This window comes from Eschscholzia californica, unplaced genomic scaffold (assembly GCF_041429995.1).
Source record: "Eschscholzia californica isolate CP2 unplaced genomic scaffold, dmEscCali1.0.p SCAF_1, whole genome shotgun sequence".
NCBI lineage: Eukaryota > Viridiplantae > Streptophyta > Magnoliopsida > Ranunculales > Papaveraceae > Eschscholzia > Eschscholzia californica.
In genome coordinates, this window is record NW_028238198.1 from 64511078 (window position 1) to 64522332 (window position 11255).

General features: G+C 40.2%; 1 protein-coding gene across 1 annotated transcript; it reads right to left on the reverse strand.

The window, feature by feature from the left end:
- Positions 1 to 7751: 7751 nt before the first annotated feature.
- Positions 7752 to 8703, reverse strand: LOC147568230 (uncharacterized). The gene has a single exon (XM_086654656.1). It carries the CDS (start codon positions 8686 to 8688, stop codon positions 7840 to 7842), a length of 849 nt encoding a protein of 282 aa, XP_086510782.1. The 5' UTR covers positions 8689 to 8703; the 3' UTR covers positions 7752 to 7839.
- Between the last annotated feature and the right edge of the window lie 2552 nt (positions 8704 to 11255).

An 11255-nucleotide genomic window follows, 5' to 3' on the forward strand; every position in this document is an offset into this window, starting at 1 on the left:
CCGAGGAGATTGTCACAGACAATGATTCACAATTTATCAGCTTTGATTTCCAAGACTTCTGCAAGGAGTGGGGAATCAAACTAAGTTTTTTGACTCCTAGATACCCTCAATCCAATGGGCAAGCAGAATCGTCAAACAAAACGATAATGAACTCAATGAAAAAACGACTCAAGAAAGCTAAAGGGGCATGGGCAGATGAACTACCAGGAGTGTTGTGGTCATACAGAACCACTTCAAAGACCCCAACTGGGGAAACCCCATTTTCCCTTGCATACGGTTGTGAGGCGGTAATACCAGCTGAAACTGGAGTTCCCTCTGCCCGATACCAGTGGACCACAGAAGAGAGCAATTGGGAGCTACTTAACCATAACCTGGATACGGTAGACGAGGTAAGGGACATGGCGGCAATCAGGAATGCCTCATACCAACAAAAAGCAGCCAAACATTACAACAAGAACGTCAGGGTTCGTACATTCAAAGTTGGCGACTGGGTTCTGAGGAAAGTGTTTCAAAATACAAAGGAAACAGGAGCTGACAAGTTAGCCCCCACGTGGGAGGGCCCATACCTCATTACCAAGGTAGTGGGACAAGGAGCTTACAAACTTCAATCAAAAGATGGCCTAAACATAGGCAATAGCTGGAATGCCATTCACTTACGAAGGTACTACTTCTAACCTTGAAACTTCTCCTAATTTGCTTTTTTTTCCAAAAGATCACCTACTGACTTGGGCGTCGGAGGGTTGTTGGCTACGCCAACAACCACCCCTCACTATCTACGTGTAATGACATTATAAAACTGTCAGTACGTATGTTAATGTCTGTGTGTACATTATTGTATTTTGTAAGTTTATTGGAACAGAAACATTGACAGTAGATCCATCACCATTGTTAGAAGGCGGGAGTTAGAGAAAATCACTTGGCGACCTAGAATATATACAAAGTTTAGAAGTAGGAACGAATCAATTTACGCTACATTAAGTTGTGAACAAGACATTTTACAACTCCCATTCCAAAAATAGTATAATGCTACCAAATGTGTTATTTGCTACTTTCTAACCATTGAGTACCTTTCACATCTTGTGTCCTTTGGTCGAAATTGTACATAATGATTTAGTCTAAGTTGTACAAGTTTTTACCCTTCAAAAAGTTTTGTTGTCCACCACCAAACGGTCAGTACATTATAGAACGGACAGTACATTAGATAACTGGCACTAGATTATGTAATGCCTTGTACCTGTAATGTATGTTGTATGTGTATTTGATAGTTTCTAACCATTGAGTACCTTTCACATCTTGTGTCCTTTGGTCGAAATTGTACATAATGATTTAGTCTAAGTTGTACAAGTTTTTACCCTTAAAAAAGTTTTGTTGTCCACCACCAAACGGACAGTACATTATAGAACGGACAGTACATTAGATAACTGACACTAGATTATGTAATGCCTTGTACCTGTAATGTATGTTGTATGTGTATTTGATAGTTTCTAACCATTGAGTACCTTTCACATCTTGTGTCCTTTGGTCGAAATTGTACATAATGATTTAGTCTAAGTTGTACAAGTTTTTACCCTTCAAAAAGTTTATTTGTCCACCACCAAACGGACAGTACATTATAGAACGGACAGTACATTAGATAACTGGCAGTAGATTATGTAATGCCTTGTACCTGTAATGTATGTTGTATGTGTATTTGATAGTTTCTAACCATTGAGTACCTTTCACATCTTGTGTCCTTTGGTCGAAATTGTACATAATGATTTAGTCTAAGTTGTACAAGTTTTTACCCTTCAAAAAGTTTTGTTGTCCACCACCAAACGGACAGTACATTATAGAACGGACAGTACATTAGATAACTGGCAGTAGATTATGTAATGCCTTGTACCTGTAATGTATATTGTATGTGTATTTGAACAGAAACATTGATAGTAAAGTATAAAACTGACAGTACATTATCTAACTAAAATACCTTTGGTCGAAGTTGTTGAATTTTAAAACCTTAACTTAGTTTTCCGCTCTGGCATAATACAAAACAGAAGTATTTTTCAGTACAACAGAAGTTAATAACATTTCCACAACATTTTTTACAATTATCAGCCCTCCTTTTACATCATCTTACTCCAAGCCTTTTGTGACTCCCTTAAAATTTTGTACGTCACCTCCGTTCTCATTCTTCTAGCTCTGTCGCTAAATTGTTCGGGCTGCGTGCAACTGTTTGGCATGCTAAAGTCTTGACTGTCTATGAATATTCTTTCCAGATACAGCATTACGTAAAGACCGCAGTCCGGTCTGCAGGATAAAAACAAATTTTCATTATACGAAGTTGTAGCCATTAGAAGAAGTAAACAAGAGAACAACTCAATGTCTAGTGCACAGTAAGTTATAAAACTGCCAGTGCATTATGTAATGTCTAGTGTACAGTAAGTTATGCTTTGTGTGTTTTGGAACAAATCAATTTATAGTAAACTATAAAACTGACAGTGCATTCTGTAATGTCTAGTGTACAGTAAGGTATGCTTTGTGTGTTTTGGAACAAATCATATTATAGTAAAGTATAAAACTGACAGTAAACTATCTATTTACAGTAAACTATAAAACGGACATTATAAAACTGACAGTGAATGGGACTTACTCTTTCCCTTGCTGTGGACATTCTTCTTCCCTTAAAAATGGGATCTTTTTCTTCAGTCGTTTTCGTCCGTAGTTCGATTCATTTAACACACCTGCAAGGAGTATTGCAAACTCCCTTGCATTCTTGTTGCACGTTTGAGCCAGCTGTCGATCATTGATTAGTGAATTATAGTGTATCCAATCATTTTCATGGAACCTATACACCAGAAGCGTCCAGTGGTAACCATAGTATGCATCATCGGTGTATGGTGTGTTAATTGGAACACACAACGCTGAGGTATGGCCTCTGATAAACTGCTCCTTAATTCTGGTCTGTAAATTTGCAGTTATTGTATCGGGGTGCCGTTTCTGGTTGATCAACGTCTACAAATTACCAATCATACATTTTAACAAATATTTGATAGTAACACAATACAAAAAGTGCGAAGCAATCTTACGTAGAGGATGGCTGACAAGAATATGATCTCTTTGCTTTTGTTATCTGGACTGCTGTGAAGGTGGTCTGCAAACCAATCGATGATTTGAGAGTCGCACTCTCTATACATCATTAGATCATCTAACTCTTTTCCAGTTAGACGGTGTTCATTATCTTTCTTCCACACCTCCAGTCTGTACCGTACATTTCATAATTTACGAGACATTCAATAATGTACGTGACACATTCAAATGTGTAATAAATTAAAATATTTACAGGAAACTTACTTTTATAGCCTCTCTTGCAGAACTCTAGCAGTAGAGGTCTTTCTTTCTGAAGCACATAAGGCCAAAGCCCTCCTATTTTCCAGTCACCTAAGCTCTGTTTGTCTTCTTTGTTCAAATTCATGGATTCCACAACCACAATTTCCTTTCCCGTATCTGCCTTGAATGTCGCTTTCCGCACACGTGGGTTTTGCTTCACCTTTCTTATAAGAGAATTCTGAAGAGCCTTTGACCCTGATTCTTCTTTGCTTGCCACTCTCTTTGGAGGGGAAACATTTTTCTTTAGCACTTCTTCGACTGACTCTTTGCCCATTTTGATTATATCTGCAAAATCAGAATTAGGTGGTGTCTGCAAAATATCTGAATTCTACTAGCTTTTCTCTGAGCGTAGGATTCAGTCTTGAACCGATCTGTATTTTATGATCCGTTAGCTCTGGGTGAATCTGTACTTCATCCAACTCCTCCATAGTTGGCTTGTCTGGGTCACTATGGAGTAGTTGTTCTGTCTGTAATTGTTATAAGGGAGCTTTGGGCGTCTTTAAGGTGTTTTTGTAGCAGTTTCGAGATGTGCTCTGTTCGCCTTTGACTTCACGTCCCCCCCACGGAGTAGGGAACCTTATAACTTGGTGGAAGGTTGATGGGACCGCCCTCATGTTGTGGATCCAAGGACGTCCAAGTATGATGTTGTAGGCTGAGGGACTGTCGAGTACTACGAAGGCCGTACTCATGTTAATTCCACCTGCAAAAACAGGTAAAGAAATTTCGCCGAGCGTGTACTTTTGCTCGCCACTGAAACCGATGAGAATGGTGGGTCGGCGACATATACTCGTTTCTTCCAGTCCCATTCCTTGCAATGCATGTAAAAACAACACGTTAGTAGATGAACCATTATCAACAAGTATTCTTTTAACAAGAACATTAGAAATAGTAAGTGAGATAACGAGAGCGTCATGATGAGGGTTGACGAGCCCTGATGCTTCACTGTCTGGGAAGCTGAGAACTTGGTCGGTGAAGACAGGTGAAGATGTTTTAGATGAGTGAGCGTCTGGGTTGGCCGCTACACGTGCACTTCTTTTGGCGGCTGAATGACTGACTCCGCTTACTTCTGATCCTCCTGTGATAACCAAACATGTTTTTGTTGGAGTTGGTTCCTCTGGTTCGTTTGGATGAACATCTCTTTGGGCTATAGTATTTTTCCCTTTATCTGTCAATAGGTCAGTGAGGTGACCTCTCTTCAAGAGTTCAGCTACTTCTAGTCGAAGGGCTATGCAATCAGCGGTCATGTGCCCGTGGTCAGCGTGGAACTCACACCACTTGGTATTATCTCTCTTATCACTAGGAGTTTTTGTCTTGGCGGGCCATCTTACTACATTGCCCATTCCTTTCATTACAGCGACTTCTTCGACAGGTTCAATGTTGAGATTGTATTCTGGAATTTTGGAGCGAACAGGCGCTTGATTTTTATCACTTGGACGCTCAGAGGGGGTGCTGAATGGTTTCCTGTTCTCCCTGGACAAGGGTCCTCTGGATGTTGGATATGGTTCTGCATGTCGACGATCGCTCCTTCTGTCGGATTGTCTAGAGCGTCGATCACTGTTTCTTCCTTCATACGAGTATGACCTGTTTCGGTGGGCCTCGTCTTCTTCCCAACGAATTTCTACCCACGCCCTTGCTAATACGTCTTCCATTATAGTGCAGTTGAACTTTGTGAGTTCTTTGTAAAGTTCTCCATCTGGTAGAAGACCTTTTCTGAAGGCGTCTACAGCAGTTTCCTGGTTACAATAAGGGATAGATACTTTCTCCCTGTTAAATCTTCCCACGTAGTCACGTAGTGGTTCTCCTCTTCTTTGGTGGACTCGGTACAAGTCACCAGAAAGTTTTTCCAACTTTTTGCTGCTGGCGAATTGTTCGACAAAGGTGTCCGTCAACTGGGCAAATGATGCAATCGAGTTATTTGGGATGTTTGTGTACCACTGCAATGCTGGTCCGATGAGACTAGACCCAAAACTTTTGCACATGCAGGCTTCACGCAGGTCTCTTGGAATAGCTGCTGTGAACATCCTCTGTTTGTAAGAGGCAATGTGGTCATCTGGGTCAGACGTACCATCATACATCTTCATGTTCGGGAAAGAAAACTTCTTTGGCATCTCCACCAACGCGATAGCATCGACAAAGGGCGAGTCAGCGTAACTGTGAGGAAGACTCTTTTTGAAAAGGAGTGGGCATTCCTGGAATACGTGTAATCAATGCTTCCATCTCTGCCAATTTCTTTGCCATTGCCTGTTCTAGAGGAGTACCTGTTAACGCAAACGGAAGCGAATCAGAAGATACATTAACTTGAGTTGATCCGTTTGTCATAGGATACATAGTAGGTAAAGTATATGGGAGAGAAGAGTAAAAGGGGGTAGTAGTTGGAAGAGTTTGATGCGTGTGCTGGGAGACACGTAATGGTGTGACAGGAGTAGCGGTAGGGACTGGAGTCGATCCTTCAGCTGTTACAGGAACTTCTTGACTCAAGGGGCCTGCTCCTTCTGTACTTGTAGGAACTGGTCTGGCATTTCTCGAGGTATGAATTCTGGAACCTCCTGGAGTCATCATAGAAAGTTCAGTAATTTTTTTCTAGAGTAATTGGTTCTCTGCTCTAACCAACAGGTTCTCTTCTTCCAACGCTTTGAAGCGTTCAGAGTTCTCTCGTACTTGAGCGGTAAGTGCAGCAAGTTGAGCAGAAATGTCAAGAGGAGCAGATGTCATGTTCTCTTCCATTTGGCTGATTGTCTTCGTTGTTAGTTGCTGAGGCCCCCACGGTGGGCGCCAAACTGTAGACGGTGAAAAGTCTACGGGTCGGAAGTCAGAAGGTCGGTAGCGGAAACGTCTTCTGGAATTCCAAACGTCGAGTTCTTGATTGATGGGCACCAGCAACGTGTGAAAGAAACCTGCAAAAGAAGGTGAACAGACACAAACAAACCCGTGAAGGCTTGGGGGGACACCGGGATGGTGCCGTTGATGTGTAATCGGAGAGTGGCTAGGCTCGTAGAATGACCGGAGTTCGAATCTACGGGAGTGAAATGATCAGAAGTATGAGAGTAGATGTTACCAGTAGCGTCGAGCAAGAAGAAGGTTGTGATCTCCTCGAAGACGTCTGGAAGCGTCGAGCAGGAAGCGTCGAGCCGGAAGCGTCGAGCAGGAAGCGTCGAGCCGGAAGCGTCGAGCAGGAAGCGTCGAGCAAAGATAAGCTTTAACACCCTTGAGGCGTCTAGTAGTGTCCACGACCAGAACCAGGTGAACTTGTATGCAAACGTCTCAAGAATAATCGAAGAACAGAGGGCGAGTGGAGGAGAAGAAGTAGTATGGGTTGCTTTTCTCTGTATTCGATGTCTGAGAAATGAAAGTGCTCCTCTTTATATAGGCTTGAGGAGTGATCCGTTGGGAGGAGTAAATGCTGACCGTTACGGAGTAAATGCATGGTAAGATACCTGGGATACGGTGACGTGTATACTGGCTGTACATGCACAACGGTTGTGCATGTTCTCTGGCAACTACTCTGATTGTGCATGTGCATGGTCTCACATTTATGTGAGACGTTACCATGTTATGCATGTCATTAATGGGGGAATATTCGTTGCTGGGGTTACGTTGACCAAGTCTGATATCTTTGTCATTATGGATATATTTGACATGTAGAGTATCTCTGCATTAAATAATCTCTTACACGTGGTACGTGGAGATATAGACGTGTCGAGCGCCAGACGTGTGGAGATTCGGGCGTGTGGAGCTTTGTGCACGTGGAAACTCTTTGCACGTGATTGGGCCTTGACACGAGTTTTAGGGTCTAGTTGACGAGTGCCCATTAAGAGACTTCTGGGCTGGGCCCAAACAAGGACAAGCGAGCCGGGTTGGGCTTGACGTCTCGATGGACATTTTATCGTCGAGGGCCCAGGTGTAGTTTTTGGTCAACACAATAACATAAACTTCATCTATTTGAATCAAAAATATGCGAATCTTACCTTCTAACAATTGAACTTTTTGTTGTAGTTTTAGTGTTTCCTCTCTGTTATGAATCCTCTGAAGCCAAGAGTCATCGTCGCTCGATAAATTAACGTCCTTGCCCCAAAGCTCATCTCTCTCATCCTTTCCGTCCTTCTCTTTGTATTTATCTGTTTTTATGTAATCGGGAATTAATATATGTCATTGAATTTTTCAAATTTACGGGTAAGAAAACAATTGAGGATGCATGGTAAAGTTCCCGATCAGTAAACTCAATCCCAGTACCCGTTTAGTAACATGTAGTTAAACGATATGCAGAATAACATGAATTAAAGTTCTGTTAAAGTAAACATAAGTTCATAAAAACCTTGACTAAAAGGAAACCACCTAATATGTCATAAAGTACCTTTGTTCAAGTCATTTTAATACGACAACCACTAACACTAAACATGTCATAAAACCTCCTATCCTTAACTACTCTTTAGTACTATTTAACTTTGATTGAAATGAGTTTGACTGTAATCGAGATTAGAGATTGCCTTTTCCTTTGCCGGCATGCTTTTGTTTCTTTGCATCATCCTCTGACTCGGACGATTCATCATGATCATCTGTTTCACTGTCACTTTCCTCTGCTTGACCGTCTTTCACAGTTTCTTCTTCACTTTCAGTTTTGTCTTCATCACTTTCACTACTTTCTTCTCCATTTTTTTCTTTTATTTCAGTTTCCTTCTTACCCTCATTTATCTGCATCTGTTCTTCTTCACTACTCTCACTGTCGGTCTCACTCTCACTTATCTGACTTTTTCCTGCCTTATTAATCTCATTTTTCTCCACTACTCTCACTGTCTCTTCTTCTTCACTACTCTCACTGTCACTTTCCTTCTTACCCTCATTTATCTCCATCTGTTCTTCTTCACTACTCTCACTGTTGGTCTCACTCTCACTTATCTGACTTTTTCCTGCCTTATTCACCTCATTTTTCTCCACTACTCTCACTGTCTCTTCTTCTTCACTACTTTCACTTTCACTATCACTCTTACCTTCCTGGTTCCCCTCATTTTTCTCTATCTCCTCTTCTTCTTCTTCTCCACTCTCACTTTCAGTTTCACTTCCTTTTTTATTCCTCTCCTCATCCTTTTCTGTCTCACTTTTATCCTTACCCTCTTCTTCTTTATCAGTTTCACCACTATCAGTTGCACTTCTTTCTTGTTCCTTCTCCTCTTCTATATTTTCCTGTCCTTTATCCTGCTCTTCCCTCCCATCACTCTCACTTACATTTTCTTCTTGTTCTTCCTCCCTTGCTGCTTGCGTAGTTTCTTCCCCCTCAGGTTCTAGCTGTTCTTGACTTGGACCCCCTTCATATGTTGCTGTTTCCATTCTATCTTTTGATTGCAGCACATCCGAATAAGCTTTTACAGCTGAGTCTTTTTCCGCGCATGCTTTGGCCAGCTCCTATCTCAAAAGGGAGATTTCTCTTTCTTGGTTCTCTATTCTTTTCAACAAATTGGTTAAGCTCTTTGGATTTTCTCCTTCTGACAAAATTTTACTTTCAATATCATTTTCTGGCCAGATTCTTCTTTCATATACCTGCAAGATTTTAAAAAATATATCAGAAAGTAACATAACTTACTGAAAATTAGACAACTGACAAGACATTAGAAAATTGACGGTTAATTACCACACTGACAGCACATTATAAACCTGTTGATACATTAAAACACAGACTGTAAATTTGTTACTACAGTTTATATGTTTCAATTATTAGATGCAGAATTTTACCTGGTCCTCTATAAGATTCTGAAGTTTGTCGTCGAATGTCTTATCGATTTCTTGCAAAGACCATCTCACCAATCGAGGCACTTCATCCTTAACCTTGCTTATTCTATCATAGCATAGAGTATGCTCGCAGAACCAGATCTATTCAGAGATAAAATCAATTATATAACTAATAAAATGTCACTGAATATACCAACTGTGGTGAAAAAAATAATACTTATTGGAAGGACAATTAGGCATCCAGAAGCTTTGATTGGATTGTGTGGGTGCCAACTGATCCTGTCCATCATGTACGCGTGCACTGCTCTTGCCCACGATACTTTTTTTATGGTTTCCATCGATTCCAAGCAGTTCAGGAAGATTAGGGGAATGGAGTAACCAGTACTCGAAGCAAAGAGTAGATTAGCAGATAGTGATAAGATTACCAGCTTGACAATATCCATATCATCCACATCTTCATCGTCTACGGCTTTGGTTAGAGCATCGGATACCTTGTGACATGTCACATAACCAGGTACTTCTCCGAAATATTTGACACAAAAGTCAATCTGCGGTTGCCTTAATACCTTGGTCTTGGGTATCACATCTTCCATTTCCCCCTCCATTGGCAAGCCCAGGATGAGGGCCACATCCTCTGGTGTCACTTGAAGCTCTTTTCCTGCCAGTGTGAATCTTTCAGTCTTGGTATTGTAAAGGCTGAGTAATTCGAAGATAGCTTTGTTTGGACGAACGGGATTTGCCATCTCCAGCTTGTTCTCATTGAAGGCTCTCAATAGGTATTTGAAAGGAGTCTCATCCAACAACTCCTTCTGTCTGTCACTCAACTTAAAATAAGTTGTCTTCATTTGGTCCCAAATTTTACGAAGGGACCACTTATATGCCTTTGACAGTTTGCTATTAAGTTTGTCGGGTCTGTTTTTCAACTCTTTTCCGCTCTGTTCACTTGCCTCTCCTTGAGCTTTTGATGGAGCCTTTTTTTTCGTTGAGGACCCTCTGGTTGTTGGGTGGCTTTCCTCTTGCCTTTGGTATTCTTCACTATTTTTGGTTCCGCTTCCTGCGGGAATAAATAAGTTTACAGTAAATTAAAAAACTGACAGTATGTTATATATTTCATTCTGTACTGTATGGTATGTTGTGTGTGTTTGAACTAATTTTTTTACCCTCAATTATATCACTTACAGTGCATTATGTAATGTACAGTGTACAGGATGGTAAGCCATATGTGTATTGGAACAAATTAATTGACAGTAAACTATAAAACTGACAGTGCATTATGTAATGTATAGTGTACAGTATGCTATGATTGTCTGTTTTGGAACATATCAATTTACAGTAAACTATAAAACTGACAGTGCATTATGTAATGTATAGTGTACAGTATGATATGCTTTGTGAATGTTGGAACATATCAATTAACAGTAAACTATAAAACTGACAGTGCTTTATGTAATGTATTGTTTACCATATGGTATGCTTTGTGTTTTTTGGAAGAAATCAATTTACAGTAAACTATAAAACTGCCAGTGCATTATGTAATGTATAGTGTACAGTATGCTATGCTTTGTTTGTTTTGAAACATATCAATTTACAGTAAACTATAAAACTGACAGTGCATTATGTAATGTCTAGTGTACAGTAAGGTATGCTTTGTCTGTTTTGGAACAAATAAACTTATAGTAAACTATAAAACTGACAGTAAACTATCTATTTACAGTAAACTATAAAACGGACATTATAAAACTGACAGTGATCTTGACCAAAGCTTTGTCAAACAGTAAAACGAAATACTTTGTGCATGGGAACTAAAAATTTTCTAGACCTCTGGATCATGTACATGAAACTAAAAAGAGTTAGGATGGTAACAGTAAAATACTTCAAAGCTTTGTCAAAAAGTAAAACGAAATACTTTGTGCATGGGAACTAAAAAGTTTCTAGAATACTGGATCATGTACATGAAATTAAAATGAGTTAGGTTCGTAACTGTAAAACACTTCAAACCTTTTGTCAAATAGTAAAACGTAAGGATTTGTGCATGGGAACTAAAAAGTTTGTAGAGCACTGGACCATGTACATGGAAAAAAAAGAGTGTGGACTTTTGTACCTTCATCTTCCCCCTTGGGCTACTCCTTGTTGGTTGCTTTTCTTTCATCTTCTTTTCTTTCACTGAT